At 42.8% G+C, this 21,983-nt stretch overlaps 1 protein-coding gene across 3 annotated transcripts in view; it reads left to right on the forward strand.

The window, feature by feature from the left end:
* Positions 1-8,505: 8,505 nt before the first annotated feature.
* The window catches only part of EDEM1 (ER degradation enhancing alpha-mannosidase like protein 1), a 33,492-nt gene continuing 20,014 nt past the window's right edge, over positions 8,506-21,983 (forward strand). For 2 of the 3 annotated variants that reach the window (XR_006282563.1, XM_038410367.2), the window contains exons 1-5: positions 8,506-9,065; positions 12,853-12,925; positions 15,886-15,989; positions 18,411-18,606; positions 21,321-21,504. Coding sequence is in view for 2 of the 3 variants with exons in the window: in XM_038410367.2 (XP_038266295.1) it covers positions 8,635-9,065; positions 12,853-12,925; positions 15,886-15,989; positions 18,411-18,606; positions 21,321-21,504 (988 nt within the window). In the remaining variant the exon portion in view is untranslated. The remainder of the gene's footprint in view (positions 9,066-12,852; positions 12,926-15,885; positions 15,990-18,410; positions 18,607-21,320; positions 21,505-21,983) is intronic. The other variant, XM_038410368.2, reaches the window with a different exon arrangement.

Genomic DNA, 21,983 nt, shown 5'->3' on the forward strand with positions numbered 1-21,983 from the left:
TTCCTGGTGGCCTTTTAGTGTTTTTATGGTATCTTGTTAATTTAGAGCTGATGGGTATTTAAGTCCTTTTAAAGTATAATTTGTCAGAAATCTCCTACTCTGGCACTAGGCTTGATCACTGGATGTTACTGATCATAGAGCAGGGTGGCTGTAGACTGGTTTTAGGAGAAATGTTTGCATGTGCACACTCAGAACTTGGGCTATGTGAAACTTTCTTAAAGTTGAGAGGGGTGAATCTCCCACATCAGTTGATTTGAGAAACTCTTGTCTGGGTTGGTAGATCATCATCTGAATATTAAAAGTGCTGTATAGCTCCCACTGTCAGCCTTAATGAATATATCCTAGTAGATACACAGAGCAACTCTCCCTACAAATTCAGTGTGTGTGTGTGTGTGTGTGTGTGTGTGTGTGTGTGTGTGTGCGCGCGCGCACACACTTTAATACTCTCTGATGTCTGGCTCAAGAAGAGTATTATTTCAAATCTTGTAGCTCTTAGTATGATACATGACTTCTTTTCCTTAATGAAGTTGATAATACTGCTGTCTTTGGGTTGTTGGATCACTAACTTCTAATATTTTGGCCATTTGCTGTGGCTGTCTCATGTTATGCTGCACTATTTGATTTCTAGCCAATTTTTTTTTTTAAATTCCTATGCCTAATTAGCATAAGAATACCATTTCTTCACAGGTGGTATGCCTCCGCTCTGCTCCCGACTGGCTCTATTTTACTTTGCACTCAGCCCAAATGTGTAAAAAGATAATAGTAGAAATATAAATGTAGGTGATAAGGGAAATGTGATCCAGTTCTTAAGCAAGCAATTTTAACTGGCTTGCTTAAAAGTGTGTTACTCAAGAGACTAAACATAGAAAAAAAAAATCCATCGATTCGAAATTTTTTTTGATCCCCAAAATGCTAGCTTTTTGAAGACTGACTGGCCTCACTAAACTACAGTAAATTTTTACTATATGCTGCTATAAGCTTAGGGATGCCAAGTGGTAATAAGTATATGCCCTAGTAATACACTATTGAGGTTTGTGAGTCACTTTTTAAGTGACACACAAACACATACATTCACTCAGCAAGGGTGTATATGCATACTTATTTTTTAAAGGGTCAAAATACTCTTGCTTAGTTATCTATGTGGTAGTGTGGCTGCTCTTAGAATAGATGTTTTCATGCACTATTTGAAATGTCAATCTGCTCCCTATCCCCACTCCATGCACTGGATGACATGTAGGTACAAGGGGGCAGAATTTAGGTGTTAGAGGAAAATGTAGATCGGGCATTTCCTATTTTTTTTTATGAGGGATTAACTTTGCAACCTAACTATCTTTCTCTTAACATAGGTTTTTTTGATGCAATTTCCTAGGTATTTTAACAGAAAAAGGTAGGCAGGGGGGTTCTGCCCCAGGTGGTGCCTCAGAGAGGAGGAATGGGATACTGGGATCCAGTATCTGGTCTGAGAGGTGTAGTTGGATGGGGAGGAGAGCCCAGCTTGACTTGCCTCCCTTCCTCTATCATTTTTCATCCTCTATCTCTACTACAGCTGATCCAGCAGTTCCCTGGGTTCCCAATGCTGCTACTGCTGCTTTTGGCAGCAGTGTGAGGCTGGCCCTTTAGAATGTTCATATTCAGTTACTTTTGGTATAGGGCCAAAATGTTCCAGAGCATCTCAAATGAGAAGGAAAATGGTGGAGCTTATGCCCAATAGATTTGTTAGTCTCTAAGGTGCCACAAGTACTCATTTTTACAGGTTTATCTGAATTTCTTCATTTAAAAAAAGCCACTGTTTTTGCTGATACAGGCTACCACTCTGACACCTGATAAACCTGTGTGGATTTTCATGGGGCAAGGAAAAGGCAGCTCTATAGGACAGCTTTGTCCGTTGAATTTCTAAGTGCAAGTTTTAGTGCTTTGCAAAAAAGGTCACATGAATCTTCTATAGTGCTTGGTAGGCTAAATATCAGGGTTACTGCCAGTGCCCCCTATACTTTTATAGATGCCTCTTGCAATAACAAGCAACAGATGATATGCCTAGTGTATAAAGCACTGAACTAGAAGTCGAGATATGGCTTCTGGTTCCAGCTCTAAAACTGACTTGCTGTGTGACCTTATGTAAGTCACTTAACCTTCTTATTGATTCTTGCGGCTCAGTCTCCCTATGTGAAAAATGGAGAAAACCAGGTAACACTCAACAGTGAAAAACACTCTAAGTACTATCACTTCTGCACACTATCTACATGTTCATTTTCATATATAAAGTCTTGTGTGTGCATAGAAAAACTAGCTCCTTCTAGATACTGATGTAATTATTAAGCCATGACTTTTAAATGTTAAAAAATCATAGTTATAAGTTATTTGACAAATGAGGCAATGACTAATTTTCAATTGTCTCTATCCATCTTTGTTTCTGTTGGCTCATAGTTGGGTAGGTGGCAATCCCATTCTTGAAAATTTGAAGAAACCATAGCCTAGATCTCTGTATGTACTTTCATAACATTTAAATACCTCGTACAATATGGTGAACAATGGGTGCCAGTTATTGAGAAGTACTTTGTTGCTTTCTACACTGAACAAGCTCTTCTTATTTCATCACTTTGAAGTTTGGTTGCATCCTGGCCCAGCACCAAAGCAGTGGTTATTACAAACTCTCAGTTTCATAGGTGTGATTCCTACTGAAATCAATAGTAGTAACATCCCTGTAACTTGAGAGCTGAATTTAGAAAGCTATCGAGTGACTGTAAACGCCAGGTCAAAACAGAGCAATTTCTTGGTTAGTGTTTGATCAGGCATGTGTGCAGGAATTTAAATTTCACCGCTTTGGGAGCGGCACATTCTGTGCCTCCATGCTGACCTCAGGGCCGGAGGAGCTGCTCTCTCTCCACACCCCCCCCCCACTTATGTACACCCCTGTGTTTGAGGAAACTTTGTGCCCTTCCTGATACCTATTTACTTCAGTTTAAACCCTGAAACATAAGCTTTCTTGCTCATATTTTTTTTTTTATCTCTTAGAGATTTGCATCATTATCAGGGAGGATTTCATAGATCACATTACTTAGCAAGTAAAATAAATAAATAACCAGAAAAACAGTAAGCTATTTTAATTAGTGTGTATTCAAAGCCAAACTTGAGTGTTTAAGGCAATAAAAGGGAAAGGACTGAAGCAAATTCACTTTAGTACAAAAAATACACATTACTTAGCCATGTAATGTGAGAAAGGGAAGGGATGCTTTCAGTTTTTCATAATTGGATATTATCTACAGAGGTGCTGAGGCATAATGTTTGCTTTTCTTTTTTTGAGACTGATTAAAATTGCAATAAAATGTTTTATACAGTAAGGGTTATACTATAGTGATGTGTGTACAAAATCCTGATACATGTATAAGCTCTCTTTTCATGACCAGTGTTTTACAGAAGAGCAAGGCTCAAGCTATACAGTTTGTCTGGGTCTGAATATTCCCAAACATCAAAGCTAGGATCTAGGTACAGTATGTTCCCTATACCAGCTATGTGGCCATAATGAAATCTATCTAGGTTTTCATACAGGATCATTTCAATGCAGTTCCTCATGGGCTAGTGTTCACCTCACCTGAACCATCCCCACAATTATGCAGATGGGGACAGTTGTGTTGAATGGGCGAACTAGCTTCTCACCTTGAATCAGGGCTGAAATGTGTTGGCAGGGTATTGTAGGCGCTGCTGCTGCTTGTGCTGTACATACTATTTCTACAGATATATGCAACTCTTACATTGCCAAGACTGTCAATCAAATGAAGGAAGAAAAGGCTTTAGATTTCCTGAAGTAAGCGGGGATGGCTTTCTCAAGGGAGATTTATACAGTGATATCTTAGGATAGGTGTGATGTTTAAATCAAAATAAACATATCAGAAGAAGTGATGGACTGTACAAGGGAGCATTACTCTAGAAATCCTATAAATCTAGGGCTGGAAGGGACCTCAAGGGGTGGGGTGGGGGAGGGAGTTGGGTGCAGGAAGGGTAAGAGTTTCAAAAAATACCCATATGATGTAGGAGCCCTGGTCCTATTTTTCAAAAGTAACTAGGCAAGTGCAAGCCTTGTTGACTTTTTTTTAATGAGAGTTAGGCTTGGAAGCCCCCTTTTTGAAGATGGGATTTAGGCTCTTAATTCAATTGGACATAGATCCTCAAAGGTATTTAGGTATCTAACTCCCAGATTTTCATTTATTACCTTTCCTCAATACTTCTGGGAATCTGAGTCTTAGCTGGTTTTGAAATTATTTACCCTAAGGACTTCTCCAGCACTGCACAATAAATTGAGTAGCAAAAATAGAATTAGAACTCTGAGTTCCTGACTCTCTGTCCCACTAGACTACATTATCTTTCTGAATCAATTCACCTAATTTATTTTTAATTAGAGAATTCCAAGTTTCATGCTGGAGATGTTACTCAGAGCGTGACTGGAGTTGTGCTGGAAGTTGTCAGGAAATGGGGTCAGAAGTTTATGCATTGCAGTCTGTGACAGCTCACAGTATAAAAGCACATATTTCGCAAAGATCTGTGCTTCTGAGGTTAAAAATGAGATTGGAAAAGTAGTAGAAATTCTTTGAGGCATTAATTGCATTCTAAATGAAAAATAACTAATGAGAATGTTCTACTATCACTCACATTCGGAACATAATATGCTTTTAACACCTTTTGATATCATTCAGGTGGGATGGACTCAGCCAGGATATTTCCTCCTTGGTAACACATTGCCGTGATTGTCTTTAAAAATGGATGAATATTCCTTGAACAAATGTAGAGGTTTTAAGTGAAATTGTGGGGAGTCAATTGGAGTTTTGCTGTAGCTGGGTTGGGCCTAATATTTGTTAGTATGTATGCTAAAATAATTTCATGCTGCAGAGACTAAACGGATGTCTTACAAAGGTCAGAAAAGAAATATTTCTCCAAAGTACAGCATTGTACAATTATGCACCATCACGTAGTGGTCACTACCAGAGGCAGGGACTTCTGGCAAATCCTACCATGACTCCCAGTACTCCCTATCTTCCTCCCCTCTGTACACAATGTTCTTCAGATGATTCTCAGCCTACAAAAGCCTAAATATAGAATCCTGATCTTTAAAATGTAGCAAAGCTACTGTTTCCCAAAGCTGGCAATTCCAAATAATCTTCACAGTTTCTTAAGCAAAAGTTAAGCTATTTGTATTTTTTTAAAATAACCCCACATTCCACAGAGAGGGCCAAATCCCACACCAGCTCAACATACAGGAATCCTTCAGGGGCAGTGATGCTACATGGCCTGGAATCAGTTCCGGATCATGACTATAATTCATACTAATCAACATGGGGATGTCACCAGTCCTCCAGAGAGAGCTTTGCTTCAAACTAAAAGTGTTGTTTTTCATAGAGATAATGTAGATGCAGTGTAGGGTCTTTGTAGCTCTGTGTGAGACTAAGTGGTTTCTGATCCCAAAAGTTCAGCTGAATCTGTTGTTTGTTTTCTGTGTGGATTAGTGCCCCTCCCTCTAAAGTTTGGGGTTTGAATAGTTGAACTGAAACTCAGTTAACAGCATTAGTTCTCAGATAGTTTCAGGCAGGAGCCATTCAACACTGGGCACATTGCACATTATTGTCACACAGTAACAGAGTAGCCCAAGTTTGAGGACTTTATGAATTCTTTCAAAGGACTTTGCTTGAATTGGGAGTATGCAGTAGAACCTCAGACCATGTGCGTTTTAATATGATTTTGGGTTTTCTAATGAATGGTTTTGTACAGGTCAGATCACATCCTTTTATTTACATATGCAGCAGTTAAAACAACAACCTTTTAGGAAGTCCAGACTATAAGGAAACTGAACATTTATACATAAGTGCTGATGAAAGATGAGCTTATTTAAAACTGTACTGCCGTTTAAATTCCCTCCTCTACAAATAACCAACCAATCAAAGCAACTTAATATAAAATAGCATATATTACCCTTTTATTATTGACTTAATTTGAAAAGGATTTTATTGTCATTAGATGTGCCTATCACAAGGCTCTAGAGATCTCTACAACAAAAAATTAAAAATGAGACAATACAACAGCTACTCCATATTAACTAAAGTAAATAAATCCAAAAAGCCCAGCACCTCCTCAGTGATGCCTGTGTAAACAGTTTGCTCTAGAAATAAGTATGCTTCTCTGTCATACCAAAAGACAGAATGGAACACCCTGCTTCTACCCTCAAAATATATAAATTTGCAATAGGATCCATGGGTGTAGATTGGACTAGATGGTCAGGGAACAGTGAACTGTCAGCTGAAGCATTCCAATTGACCTCAGCAGCTGAGGTAAGGCAGGGAAAAGGGACGGTGCTGGAGCTGGAGAAAGTGAAACAGTCCTTAATCTATCCAGGACTGAAAAACCAATAGAGTTCTGTGGATCAAAATCCCCTTCCCCTTTGATTTCACCCAGAAATGAACTGGAACCTTGTATTGTTTTTAATGCAAATTTGATGTGCACAAAGAGAGATTTTTCACTCAGTAAATGGACCACCACATTCAGCACTAGCTAACTAGAGTGATGCTATCTCTAATAAAAAAAAAAAACTGCATTCCTGTTCTATTCAGCCACTATAAATAAGCTACATCGTAATCTATGCTTTAAACTAAAAACTGAGTTTGCCGCTCCAATTTAAACATAAACCATGAAATTAGACACCCAAACGGCAGAAAATTCAGAACTTTACCCTTTTCTTTTGTGCCTATGTAGTATATTTCAACATAAGTTGTATGCCTAGACAGCCATTGTTTTGAAGCCTAGGCGTATCCAATTTGGTGAGGGATGGAATTTTAGGCTTAAATCTGAAATTCCTGACCTCCTTAGTTTCAGTCAGAACCATACTTAATGGTATTTTGAAGATAATCAAGTTATTTTTTCATAGTTTATATATATTTAAATCTTTTTGGAGTCTTCTGAGCAATGTTTTCCTTGCTGGTCCCTCCCCCTTTTTTTCTGATCAACACTATTTCTCCCCACATTTGCCATGTTTTTTTTTTATGACTAGTTTTTATCTAATTTCAAGATATTCCATCCCAAAAACCTGACAACGTCAAACACCTCAGGGAGTAACATTTGTTAGTTAACTCTTGATGAGGTTGTGTTTATTGTTCCTACAAAAAGTGGTTATTTTAAAAATTAGTCAATAGTTAGCAGATTTAAATACTTGTTATATAATTAGAATCAGGAGTATTTTTCATACCCAGATTTAAAAACAGGCTGTGTGTATTATAGTTTATGGTTTTGTTTTGCTTCTCTGGTGAGCCTTTTGTCCAAGGACAAGTGCAGTATAGTCTAAATATTTGACAGTGCTGTCTCTGTGGAAGAATACATCCTGCATTTGTAGAGAAATGTTAGACTCGATAAACTAACACATCTTCCGCATCTCTAACTACTCTATATTATTGGACTTCCGGCCTGACTTTTGACGTGGCCTACAGACCTCCCAAAAGCCCTTGGTTTTGCATGACTGTCCCCCTTTGAGCTACACAACCCCCTGTCCACATTGAAGAAAGTCCTGCCCTAGGGGGCTGGCTGAGCTCAGCTCCTTAATTGAAGGCACAGGAACCTGGCCCCTGGGGTTGCAGCGCTGATCATTTAAATTTGGGTGATCAGGCCCAATTCGAGGGAGTGGGACTGCAACCCCATGCAGGGGGGCCAGGCGGCAATGCCCAGGGCAGGGATTGGAGGCTGCCAACCCCGCAGCAGCTGTGAGCGGGGGGCAAGCTCGCTCTGCAACTCCTACCCCACACGGCTTTCCCAGCCCCCCCCCGGGTCAGTATCCCCCCTCCCCCCGCACAGCGGGAGCATCATCCAGCCTGCTTCAGCCCCTTGACACGGGGGGAGCTGCGCGGCTTCCTAACAACGCTGCCGGCGAAGCGCTCCTTTCTGCGAGTCCCGGAGCCGAGCCAGCAACGGGCGGCTGAACCGCAGCTGCGGGACCCATGCGCTTTTCACCCGGCCCCCGCCCCCAGCCCTGCGAACAAACGCGGCCAGGGGCCCAGCCGCGTAGGGACGAGCCCACCGCCAGGAGCCCGGGGGCCGCTTGCGGCGACGGACACGCCGGTTTCGGCCCTTCACGACCGGACGCAGCGGAGGCCGCGACTCCAACCGACTCCCCCCCGCCCCAGCCGTGGGCGGCAGCCCAGGGCGCGGCGAGCCAGGGAGGGAGCTGGACCGGCCCCCACCGCGGCTCCAGCACGCCCCGGGCGCGCGCGCGCGCGCGGCGGCCGTCACGCCCCCGCCCTCGCCATGGGCGGGCAGCTCCCCGCGGTCACAGCTTGCCACGACAGCTCGCCGGCCTCAGCCCCGCCCCCGCGGCGCTTTTGCGTGCGTGCGGCCCTATTCTCAGAAGGGAAGGCCCCTCCGTTTGATTGACATCCCGCGGCAGCCTATGAGCGGAGAGGGCCGAGACAGGCAGGGGACGTAGGAGGCGACGCTGACCAACCAGGAGCCGGCACGGGGCGGCCTGATTGACTCCCGGGTCACAATAGGTCCGTTCCCTTAAAGGGCCCGCCGGCTGGTTGTTGGGCGGCTGGGGGGAGTCGGGGTTCGCCCGGGGCTGGCGGCGGCGGGGTCCCTTTAAACGATGAGCGTGGGCCGCGCGCGACCATGCAATGGCGGTCGCTGGTGCTGGGCCTGCTGCTGCTGAGGCTGGGGCTCCACGGGCTGCTGTGGCTGGTGTCCGCGCTGGGGCCCGGCCTGGGCTTCCACCAGCGCTTCCCCTTCGCCCTCCCGCCGCGCGGGGCCCCGGACCCGCCCTGGCTGGCGCGGGCCGCCGGCGGGGAGGCGCGGGCCGCGGGGCGCTGCGGGCGCGCCCACTGGGGCTGCCTGCTCCGGGGAGGCGGCTGCGGCCCGGCCGGGGGCGATGAGTACGAGAGGCGCTACAGCGGCGCCTTCCCCCCGCAGCTGCGGGCCCAGCTCCGCGACGCGGCCCGCGGCATGTTCGCCTTCGGCTACGACAACTACATGCGGCACGCGTTCCCGCAGGACGAGCTGAACCCCGTGCACTGCCGCGGCCGGGGCCCCGACCGCGCCGACCCGTGAGTGGCGGGGCCGGCAGGGAGGTGGTTTGGCTGGGGGGCGTTGGTGTGGGTTGCTGGCGGGGTGGGGGCTTGGCGAGGAGGTGGGGGGTTAGGGGAGGGAAGAGAGCGCTAGGGTGGGAGGGGGTTGGCAGGATGGGGGGGGTTGGCGAGGAGGCGTGGGGGCTTTAAGGTGGGGTTGGGTGGGGGGGGTTGGCGTGGGGGCTTTAAGGTGGGGTTGGGTGGGGGGGTTGGCGTGGGGGCTTTAAGGTGGGGTTGGGTGGGGGGGAAGAGGGGGACTGGCAGGATGGGCATTTGGTGACGAGGTGGGGGGGCTTTAAGATGAGGGCTGGGGGGAGAGGAAAGATGTGGTGGGGGAGCAGGGGGGCTGGCAAGGAGGAGTTTGGGTGGGAGGGGGTTTGGTGTGGGTTACTGGCAGGATAGGGGCTTGGTGAGGAGCAGGAGGCTGTCAAGATGGTGGCGGGGGGGGCGTTGGCATGGCGGGGGGGGGGCGTTGGGGAGCAGCAAAGCCTGTCTAGAGGTGAGGGAGCTGCTTGGAGAGATCTGGCCATGGATTCCTGGTCCATTTCCCTGGCCCTTGGTGGGTGTGGCTGCTAGGGCCCAGTTGGGTCATGCACATCCTCTGCCCCAAACATGCAGAGCCCAAGGATACTGTCACCTTTACATGGTGCCTTTTGTGTTGAAGAATTGCAGTCCCTTTACAAACTGTACCCAAGCATTGCTTCATCGCTCATGGACATGCAGCCATCTCTGGGGTGCAGCATGGCAGTAGCTCCAGAGTGCAGAGCAGTGCAATGAGCTAACTTCTCTACTATGGCTCCTTGCTCTAGTTGCACCTATCAGTAACTACTGAAGAGCATCCTCTATTTCTCTGTGAATTTCTTCATATTCTTTTTGTTGCTCTAATATGTATGTTCCTGTTGTGGTATCTCTGTCTCTCCTAGTGTAGATGAAGACGTGTACAGTAGCAGCCTGCCAGCCTATGTAGTTTAACTAGAAGCCCCAATAACTCCAGGAAGTGTTTAGTGTTAAACCAGTCGAAGTCCAAGGCCACCCTCCCCTTTACACCTATCTGCAGGTTGTTCAGGAGGTGAGCATTAATTCTATCCCATCTGTTTTAAAGCATAGTTGTAATCAGATAATTGATTGTAGAAATTGAAGTTGGCAGCGCAGAGATGTGAAGTACCCAGCTCCTAAACTTTTATAGGGAACTGTGTGTGACTTGCATTGACTATCATGGGTATAGGACAGCTAAATCCCCTAATAATGCTTTTAAATTCTAGGATTATGCGTCTTGAGTCACATATCTTCAGCTTTCTCTAAGAAAACACAGCAAGCATTGCTGTAACTGCCAAAGAGCAAACTGTGACTTTTTAAAATCTTGTGTCCAGTCAAGTTATGATAAATGGCATCTTTTCTGCTTTGTATTTCCCTTTTCTACCCAGTACCGTGTTAGAATGTTAAAGAGCAATAATTCAGTAAGATAGAAAAATACTTCTGGGTAATTTCTGTCCTTTATCTCCAGTTGACATTACTTTTGTGTGTATGTAAGGGAGCGGATCACTTGATTACATGCTCTGTTCAGGTTTCAGAGTGGTAGCCGTGCTAATCTGTATCAGCAAAAACAACGAGGAGTCCTTGTGGCACCTTAGAGACTAACAAATTAATTTGGGCATAAGCTTTTGTGCGCTAAAGCCCACTTCATCAGATGTATGGAGTGAAAAATACAGTAAGCAGTATATATATCACAGCCCATGAAAAGATGGGAGTTGCCTTACCAAGTGGGAGGGTCAGTGCTAAGGAGGCCAATTCAATTAAGGTGGAAGTGGCCTATTCTGAATAGTTGACAAGAAGGGTGAATATCAAGAGAGGGGAAATTACTTTTTGTAGTGACCCATCCATATAAAAGCTCTTAGCTTTTGTCTTGAATGGCAGAGTCACAGGTCATCAATGGATAATCCCAAAGAGCCACTTCAGCAAATATCTTAAAAACATATACCTAGGCCATTGCTTAGAATTGCCATTGAGTTCTAGCTTTGAGAAATGAGAACAAATTAACCTTCTCTTATTCTAGAGAGAGCGGTGTTCATCGGACATATTTTTCTTTAGAAATAACTACTCACTGATGGCAGAAGAGAGCTAAAGCAGCTGTCCTATAAAATCTGCATAGAATATTTAGGACTGCCCGGGGCAAGAATCACATTCAGATTTCAGAAAATTTGTGCTGATAGTAAAGCATCCATGGCTATCTTGCTACTGTTGCTATTACTATGTCAGAGATCCTCTCTGGATGAAGGAAAGCCTCTGTTCACCAGCTTTGTGCAGGTTTCTTTCTGGTACTTTTGTAGTTTCTGAGCTCGTAGATGTTTGCATGCCTGTATGCTCTCTTGTATGCACAGCAAATAGCAAATGTGTGCAATGTGCTCTGTAAAGTCTCAGTTCCTACTGTTGATTTAAAACCCTTGTACGATGCCACATTGTAGATTAGCTGCCTGATTGAAAGCCCATTGAAATCTGGACTCTTAAGAATTGTAGTCTTTTAAAAAGAAAGCTGATAAATTTTTAAAGAAATTACTTTAGAGACTTGTCATTCTTTATAATGAATAAAGACACATTTGTAGTTGCGAAAGATATACATTTACCCAAACAACTTCATTTCAACTGTATGTGTGTTACCTGTTTACATGGTAGAGGTTTTACTAGTATAACAGGCCTGCATTTAATTCTTCTTAATTACATAAGCTGAACACTTGGTCTTGAATGCAATACTTCCTCACCCCAGCCCCCACTTTTTTATTTAAAATAACAATTCCAGAATTGATAAAGATGTAACAAATGTGCCCATCTGACTTGTGTATAATTTATGGTTCTGCTCACAACGTCTGACATACTTTCTCCATAGACAGTATCTTTTTTTAATATATATATAACTTAAGAAAACAATTGATGAAGTTTGTGTTTTATTAAAATAAATATGAACTATTCTCACCTGCCCTTCTACCTGGCTGTCACAAGCAAGCTACTTTTTATAGGTGTAAGGAGCTCAGATCAAGTGTAAGTAGTCTTTTGGCCTATCCAAGACCATGATCAAGTGTCTTGATGTTTTTGGTCTTTTGGCCTCAAGATGAAAACCTTGTCTGTTTCTCTTGAAGTGAAAAAATGATCTAAGTTAAGTGAAATGAATGGCGGCAACAAACTAATCCTGTCGCCCATGTTTATTTTAATAGAACAAATAATTCACTGTGAAAAGGCTGCACAATGAATACACTATTTTAAAAAAAAAAGACATTTACACTTGAAGTCAATAGAGAAGATGGAAGTGACATGCTAGACTTGAAAAAACAGTTTGAACTCCACCATGCCTCTCTCTAGGCCCTTGGTGCAAAAGAAAAAAGTTGAGTAAATTCACTGTATTGTAGCCTGGAGAGAGCTTGGGCTACAATAATGTAACAGAAGCACTTTCACATGTATTGGCTTGAGTCCTGAAGAGGAGTAAGAGGCCTTTGTAACAGTTGAAAAATACTTTTTTGCCAGTCAAGACAGGGTCATAGGGCTCAATTTTACCCCCATGGGAATCCAAAGCAAATTCCTTAGCAGCATCAGTCCCTTACGCTCTGGAAATAATTAAATACCCAAATACATATGATAGTACTTAGATTGGCAGCTTATTCTCAGACTTTATTAACAGAGGGTGGTGCCTGGTTAAATTTTTTTAAGATTTATCTTTTAGTATGGTGATAGAACTATCTAGTTACAATCAAGTAACATTTAACTGTATTTGTTTCAGTTCAAATCTGAATATCAATGATGTCTTGGGAAACTACTCTCTAACTCTGATTGATGCACTGGATACCCTAGCGGTGAGTTATCATAGATACATAGATGCTAAGGTCAGAAGGGACTATTCTGATAATCTAGTCTGACCTCCTGCACAACGCAGGCCACAGAATCTCACCCACCCACTCTATTGAAGTCCTCAAGTCGTGGTTTAAAGACTTCAAGGAGCAGAGAATCCTCCCTCAAGTGACCTGTGCCCCATGCTACAGAGGAAGGCGAAAAACCTCCAGGGCCTCTTCCAATCTGCCCTGGAGGAAAATTCCTTCCCGACCCCAAATACTGCCATCAGCAAAACCCTGAGCATATGGGCAAGATTCACCAGCCAGATACTACAGAAAATTCTTTCCTGGGTAACTCGGATCCCACCCATTTAATAACCCATCAAAATACAAAAGTATATATTTTCAAATTATTAGCAGAAGGTAAGAATCCACAAGTTGCAGTGGCTTAAGTATTTTCCAAGAGGACAAGGATGGTGACTGGAGTTGCTTTTTGCGGGGAGGGGGAGGGAAGGAGGAAGGCAGGCAGGCAAGTGGCAGGGGGGAGAGGCTAGTACATTCATTATGGAAAAGGCTAAAGGAGATAACAGGGAATCTTTAAGCTCTTGTCCAGGCCTCAGTTGTTGATTGTGTTAGAGGTGATCTTTGATTGCAATAGTGCTGTAAAGCATTCTCAAGCTGTGCAGACACTGTACATATGTTAAATGGACAAAACTCTAGAATTTTTAAAATTGCAGTTCTTTGAATCAACCTAAGTAGATAGAAATCACCAGGAGAGAAAAGGGCAGCATAGGAAATTGAAAAGAACAAACTGAATTTTGCAAATTGAGTTAAATCTGTTTTAATGCATCTGGGTAGTATTGTCAGTGATGAGTCTCTTCGCTAATTAAAACCTGATGGCAGTGTCTTAACTGGGGTCAGAGGGACTGCCTGAAAAAGAGTAAAATCAGTTGGGGAGGACGCTTGAGGGGAGTGGGAGACTCAAGACGCTCTTGGAATATGTGGTTCTCTTCCTGGTTTGGTTCCTTCACTATCCCACATCTGGGACTGGGACCGTCCTGCCCAGCTCCTGAGCTCCTGTCTGGGGAGGCTAGTCCCCAGCCGCTCCCCCGCAGTGATGCCGCCACGTGGGTGCAGCTGGCTACGTCCGGGCAGCGGGGCTGTGAGCTCCTGCCGCTTTGAGTGGCGTGGTAAGGGGGCGGTGGGGTAGGGGGTCCTGGGGAGCAGGGGACAAGGAGTGGTTGGATGGGGCAGAGGTTCTGGGGGCAGTCAGGGTACAGGGGGGAGTTGGATTGGGGGTGGGGTATCGGGGCTTGTCAGGGGGTGGGGCATGTGGATAGGGGGTGGGGCAGTCAGGGAGCAAGGGGGTTAGATGGTTTGGGGCTCTGAGGGGAGTGGGAAGTGGGTGGGGTTGGTAGGGGGCAGGGGCCAGGCTGTTTGGGGGGCACAGCCTTTCCTACCTGGCCCTCCATACAGTTTCGCACCGCAATGTGGCCCTCGGGCCAAAAAGTTTGCCCATCCCTGGGTTAGTCCCATTGTAACTCACTCATTGTGCCTGCATGCTATTCTTAGAGGGGCAGCTCCCATTTCTCTTATTACATAATTTATTTCACCATTAGCAAAAATATATATCATAACAAATATAAATCAGTACGAGTACTAAACACAAACCATATTAATCTGTTTCTAAAACATCTATTCCAAGGGCCCCACAGGGTGGCACAGCTGCTAAAATAGATCCCATGTCGCTGTCATAATACTAATGCAGCTGTGTTAATAAAGTGGAGTGTATGGATGCTCCTTTCCTCATCCTGCTAGTGTTTTGCAGTAGCCTCTAATGGCAGCATTAATATATTAAAAATGCAGTTGCTGCAGTCTGCAATACATGCAAGACAGATTTTCTGTGTCCTTAGTTAAACAAGCCTTTGGTTGTCAGCATCTTTTGACTTGGTCAAGAACACCCCAAATAACGAATTGGGTACTTCCCTAACAGAACCTATGACACTCGTTTCTGTTTTTTTAAAGGAGCAGGTTCTAGAGCTACATGTGTGAAGCTGGAAGTTAAGTGGGGGAGGGAGGAAAACAAGGTCTGTTTATCTTCATAGAAAAAAAGTTCTGAGCTGGACTTGAGGCTTCATGGAAGGGCTGAATTCACCTTTCACCCTGGAATATATCTGGAGTAACTTCCAGTGTGAGAATTTGTTTTTAAAACTCTTGGTGTCAGTATACATGGTTGTGGCTGAAAGAACTTTATTTTATATGCTTTGTCGACTCTTCAGCTTCTGCAGGAAATGTGGCTGTTATGTTTCCCTCTACATAGAAAAAATTCTGCTAACTTCTTGTCACTAATGTTGTTGAAGCAAGCAATATATCTACCTCTACTTGCAGGTGTAGTAGCACAGATCTTGCTAGCATTGGGTAAAGTTAGCCAAGCATTGCTTGTATTGTACTATGCAAACTGTAAGAAATGCATAACGGATCTTTAAAAACTAAACTGAAGGCATATGAGTATCAACACACGTGAGCGTAGATGAACAAAACGGTGCAGTAAATATGCAAGGCAAGAAGGGGCGGACTTGTCAATTTTGGATGTTTTTATTGTCTTGTGCTGTGTAAGATGTCCCAGAATGCTGTTTTGATTGAGGTGGGGGGCAAAGAGGAGGAAAGAAAGTAAGTGTATTATTTAAAAAGGGCCAAAATGTGTTCTAGATACCCTTTAGTACTTCCAGCACTGCAACTACTTAGTGAAGTATTCTTGGCTTGTGTAATGAGATAAGTTTTTCAAAAAGGTGCTGCACAGGGGAAAGGGGACAAGTTAGTGTTTATAAATAGAAACACTGACTATGAATATCGAAGCCGCTATTCTCTACCCAGATGACTGACATTTGTGGCTTAAAATAAAAACTGCATCAATTCTTTTTTCCTCTGTGCAATAAGCTGATAGTCCCCTCTATGTTCTTTAATATTTTTCTTCGATGTTAAAGGTAATGGGAAATTCTTCAGAGTTCCAGAAAGCGGTGAAATTAGTGATTGACACAGTCTCATTTGACAAAGATTCTACAGTCCAAGTCTTTGAGGCAACAATCAGGTATGTGGTCATAAATATCTGATTAAATAACTGAGGTTTTACATGTGTGTGGGAATGATTAAGAGAGGTTTCTTTGCTCAAGAAGAAACTTACTGGTACCAAAAACTTCATTGCTTCCTAATTGTTCACTAGGCATCCTTAGACTCAGAGTGACTAGAAGGTGTACTCAGTGAACTATCTTTCAAGTGATGCTGTTGTTTCTTTAAGTGTCACGGGTAAAACAAAAGGCAGGTGTGCTGTGGAGATCACTTTTTAAGGTAGTCTTTCTTTTAACTGTTTGTCTTATTGAATAACTTTTAATGCTGCTTGCTCAGTCATTTCAAACTGCAAGACAGTATTTGGACAGCTGAACACTTTTTTGGAGAGTTTATTCAGTGCATTGATATAAAATATGTTGTTGCACTCCCTAAAAAGGGGCTCCTGTCAATATACTGTAGACAGGCTTGGCATAACTGAAATCCCCACATCAAAGTAACGCTCCAGTATAACTGAAGTTCAGCAGTGCCATTCGCTGTAATCTATAATCTGCAAACTGTGCAAATGAAAAGAAAAATAATTTCCTGTCATAAATGTAAAGAGAAGGGTAAACACCTTTAAAATCCCTCCTGGCCAGAGGAAAAACCCTTTCACCTGTAAAGGGTTAAGAAGCTAGGATAACCTCGCTGGCACCTGAACACAGTGACCAATGAGGAGACAAGATACTTTCAAAGCTGGGGGGGGGGGGAGAGAAACAAAGGGTCTGGGGCTGTCTCTGTGATGCTTTTGCTGGGGAGAGAACAGGAATGGAGTCTTAGAACTTAGTAAGTAATCTAGCTAGATATGCGTTAGATTCTGTTTGTTTAAATGGCTGAGAAAATAAGCTATGCTGAATGGAATGGATATTCCTGTCTTTTTGTAACTTAAGGTTTTGCCTGGAGGAATTCTCTGTTTTGAATCTAATTACCCTGTAAGGTATTTACCATCCTGATTTTACAGAGGTGATTCTTTTTACTTTTTCTTCTATTAAAATTCTTCTTTTAAGAAACTGAATGCTTTTTCATTGTTCTTAAGATCCAAGGGTTTGGGTTTGTGGTCACCTATGCAAATTGGTGAGGATTTTTATCAAACCTTCCCCAGGAATGGGGGTGCAAGGTTTTGGTGAGGATTTTGGTGGGAAAGACTTTTCCAAATGGGCTCTTTCCTAATAAAATAAAACCGGTTAGACGTTTGGTGGTGGCAGCAAAAGTCCAAGGGCAAAAGGTAAAATAGTTTGTACCTTGGGGAAGTTTTAACCTAAGCTGGTAAAAGTAAGCTTAGGAGGTTTTCATGCAGGTCCCCACATCTGTACCTAGAGTTCAGAGTGGGGAAGGAACCTTGACATTTCCCAACCCTAGAATTCCTCTCTTCTCTCGTTTCGTTTCTTCTCCCAGACATTTGAAAAATGTGTGCTGTGCAGGATGTCCTAAATGTTACCTACTTGGGACCAATGGATTGATACTGACTACTGTCTTACACAAAATCAGAATAAAAATGAATTTTGGTATAACTGGTATTTCAGGCAAGGTCTCACATGGGTTAAGTTTGGATATTTTTATCCTCATTTATAATTCCATTACAATCTCATTTTATTGTGTCTTCTCTTGAGTGAATTAACATTGTGGGAAGACGCATTCTGCTCTCTAACCTGCTTTTAAAAAAATCTTTAAAAAAAAAAAAACTTTTGATGTGGTTCATAGTCCTGTTTCATTTGATCTTGCAGATGTTGACACTGTATCAAGGTGGAGCTGTACTAACAGAAGAGCAAAAGTCCCTACCTAATCAAATTCTGAGGGAGGGAGTTCTAGGGCTCTTTTCAAGGGTGCAAGCTCTCCATTCCTTGTGCTTGGTCTGTGAATCCCAAATGAGTCTCTGCAGCCCAGGACTGTAGTTATTCCTTTTTCCTTCTGCACTGTATACTTTGACTTTAAGGTGCAGGAATGGTGTGTGTGTGTGTGTGGGGGGGGCGGTTGTGTGTATGTGGGTGAGAGAGAAAGGATGCCACCTTCTTCCCCCAACTCATTACAGCTTTGCAGTGGGTTACGTCCCCTCTGAATCACTCCTCTTTTTCAACATATGTAATAGTAACCTCTCTGACTGATGCCTCCTTTTTGAAGCTTATTAAAGGCACTGTGTGCCAAGATTCTTATAAATGTTCTCCCAGTTTAACTAAATCTGTTGGTATAGTAAAACTAAAGAGAAAATTCACGTATTGTGAATGGAGATGTTGAGATAACAGTATCCAGTCTTAGCTAACTGAAATTCAATAAGACAGCCATGATAGGACCTTCAGACCAATGGAGTTTTACCAGTGTTTTTTGGATCATTAGGTATTGGCCACACTGCAAGAGGTAGGATATTAGAGGTCATATTGCGAATTCTGTAGATTTTTTTTTTTTTTTTAAGGTTCTGCAATCTCTCTTCCAATAGGGTTTTGGGAAGTCTGCTTTCTGCCCACATAATAATTACAGATACCAAGCAACCCTTTGGTGACATGACCATTAAAGATTATGATGATGAACTCTTACATATGGCTCGTGACCTGGCAGTGAGGCTGCTACCTGCCTTTGAGAACACCAAAACTGGAATTCCCTATCCTCGGGTAGGTGTGATACAATCTATATTGATACACAGGGGAAACTTTCTTCTGCTTGTCTTTGTAAGGAACTGCAACTTCTACTTTTTACAGTAGTGAAATTTTTCTTTTGTCTAAAAAGTACAGCTCTTGGCATCAGATGTGACTTACTGTATTTTCCGGTACTATGCAGATTTGTTTTGAGCCCACTTTTCCACTCTGTAGATGCCAGGCTAAAGATTAAAAACTTAACTTCTCTGATATGCCTAAACTTTTTTTGTTCAGAGAATGTAGAGTAGGTAGTTATCTTCTCCTTTACTCTAGCCAAACTGTACAGACTTATTTCTAACTCTTCCTCATTACTCAAGGTGCTACGTGTTGACTTTAAAGTACTGTATACATTAAATATCTTAAGTTACTGATGCAGACAGAAGATCCCAACTAAAAGTGTTAACTGTTATCATGCAGGGAGGCATGTCTGTAGAGTTACTTCAGTAGCATCAGTGAATTAATACCAAAATAATGCATATCCAGAATAGAAGCGTGGACACTAAATTAGTTTAAATTATTATGTATTATATCGGCGCTCTAAAATGAGAGGTAATGCATGGCATTTGGCTTACCATTGCCATACTTACTTCCTTTTTTATATATATATGACTTAAATGAACTTGGCTGAGTTAGAAAAATCTACTCACCTGTGGCAAGTTGAAAGGCTTATTGGGCAAGTGCCATCAACATCTGCAGAATCCAGGTTTTGCTTAAAATGTGTCTAGTCTTTAGTGTTGCAAAGTAAACATTCCAATGCTGAATAGTAAATCAATGCAGTCTCTTTTTTTCCTGAGTCTGCAAATTGACATCTTTGCCAGGTTCATCTGTTTGAAACTGGGATGGAGGCTAAGGAAGGAACACGAAAAATTTTGATTTTTTTTTTTTTTTTTTGTGGAAACTTACTCCCATGTTTTGGCCAACTATATAGCTGTTCAGAACTTTCTGAATATTGACATTCTTAAAATCCTGGAGCAAGGGAAGAATTCTTGTTATGCTTTTTCCAACCAGATCTGTTGTCAGTTTTCACTTTCACCTTGTTACAGCCTGTCTGACAAGTATCTGTTTTGCTGTTCAGAACATTGTGGGCAGCAATGAAATTGACAAGGATTTGGGGCCGTTTCACTCTGATGGGTTGCTCTTGGGAAAGTCCAGTACATCCATATAATGCTGCTCAGGAGCTTCCCCAGAGGAAGCACTCCTGAGTGAAGGCTGGGAGAGGAGAAGAGTAGAGGAGATACCCCTTGAGTCTCCACCACCATCATGGCAGCCAGGAAATGAGGGAGTGGGGGCAGGAACTGAAGACAGCACAGGTAAATTTATCTTATGATAGACATGAAGAAGAGGTGGACTGAGGCCAAAAAAGGTTAATGAGTAGGAGATGAACAAGAGGTTTGTGGGTTTTTTTAAAAATAACTTATTGCCAGTTAACGTCCTGTTCTGTAAGATTAATTTAATGATGCATGAACAGAACAGTTGTTTCTTTACACTTTGAGTGTGTGTGTGCGTGCGCAACTATGGCCAATCAGTTGTCTTTCACTCTGGCTATTAAGCTTAGTCCTTGGGCTTGCAGGTATCAAGTACATTTTCAAGGCCTGGAATTTAGTACTTGTGAATAGTGCTGCACTGACTGTTTTGCAGAATGAATGCGGTATGGTGAGTAGCAGGATCCCAGGATTACCCCATAGTGCCCTCTAGCTAATGGGTTTCTTTTTCTGGAGAGAATTCTTATAGGGCGGAGATGACAATCCTATCTTGATGGCCATTTGTTTCTTGGCTCTCTTGTGCAGATAAAACTGTATGCCATTTGTGAGGGCCTCTTGCAGCTGCTGCAGGTCTAAGTTATCTCTGCCATTGAGATTCTTTATTCAAGTGTGAAAGCAGAATATTTCTTTAAATGTGCAGAATTATGAGATTCCCACTAAACTGTGCTTTAGAATGAGAACATTATCTCTGCCGTAAAGTAGTAATGGTTTTAAATGTGGATACTGCATTAAGATGATTTTCCTGTGAAAGATGATGCATTCATGGCAGAAAATTAGCTCATCATTTAGGTAATTGTTTCTAGCTACAATGTTGCAACTTCAATATTCTGCAGCTGAAATGTGGTGTCCTGGCTGAGCCCTCTTTATTGGGATGTATTTCTTTTCTTCACAACAACCAAATTAATTTTAAAGGATTATTGTAATTATTTTTCGAGCTGTTATGTTTGCATCTACTGCATGTAGTATGGACGTATACATAACAATGTATGTAGTATAAAGAGATTGCCAGTGTCCTTTCAGTCCCAGGAACGAGGTAACAAGTTCAGGTGCACAGAAGATTAAAGCTGTAATTCACAGTTTACAAACCTAAATGCACAAAATTAAGCACCTGAATTGCATAGGTGCTGAGCACTTGCAGTTTAGTAATTGTGCGCTGAGCACTTCTGAAAATTAGGGATCTTTACTTAGGCATATGAATCCTACTTAGGCATCTAATTTTAGGGACCAAAGTTTGAACTTGGATTGCAATACATTCAGCTCTTGCTCCAAGTGGTGGGAAGTTGATCTCTTCTCGCTATATGTAACTAATGCACGCTCCATTAAAAAGCCTGGCGTCTATAATACAGTTAAGAGTGGAACTTAGAACATTGTAGCACTCATTGCTCAACGTGTCATGCAACTGAAGCTCCGTGTATCTGTGTTTCACAGGTGAATCTAAAGAAGGGAGTCCCTCCTGACAGCAATAATGAGACCTGTACTGCAGGAGCTGGCTCTTTGTTGGTGGAGTTTGGCATTCTTAGCCGGCTGCTTGGAGATTCCACATTTGAATGGGTGGCACGGCGAGCTGTTAAAGCACTGTGGAGTCTTAGGAGCAATGACACTGGACTATTAGGTAGTCAATGCTCCCATGTGATTTCCAGAGGTCTTAGTCACTTCAGTCAGAACAGGATGTATTAACTGTCTTGTCTCCCATCCTTCTATTTTTAGATACCCGACTTCCTGCACAGTAGTGCTTCACATATTCTCCAGTATATAAAGGGCACCACTTATCTTCTATCTGACTTTGATATTGTGGGCTCTCTACATATGTACGCTTTTTATCTGTCTGTGATATTCTGTGGATGTACAGGGAAAGCATCATAGAGATCGAGGACACAAACCCCCGATGGTTGGATTTTTCCAAAAAAAACCCCACAATTGTGAAATCAATTTCTGAGTATGGCACAAACTTGAAGTTCCTACATGTGTAGGCTCCATTAACATAAATTAAAATAGCGTGTGAGTAAAGGCTGCAGGATAGGACCTTTAGTCTTTGAATAACTGCATGAGAGTACTAAGCTTGATAATTAGTTCCTTGAGCAAACAAACATT

The sequence above is a fragment of the Dermochelys coriacea genome, chromosome 7, assembly GCF_009764565.3.
Source record: "Dermochelys coriacea isolate rDerCor1 chromosome 7, rDerCor1.pri.v4, whole genome shotgun sequence".
Lineage (NCBI taxonomy): Eukaryota > Metazoa > Chordata > Testudines > Dermochelyidae > Dermochelys > Dermochelys coriacea.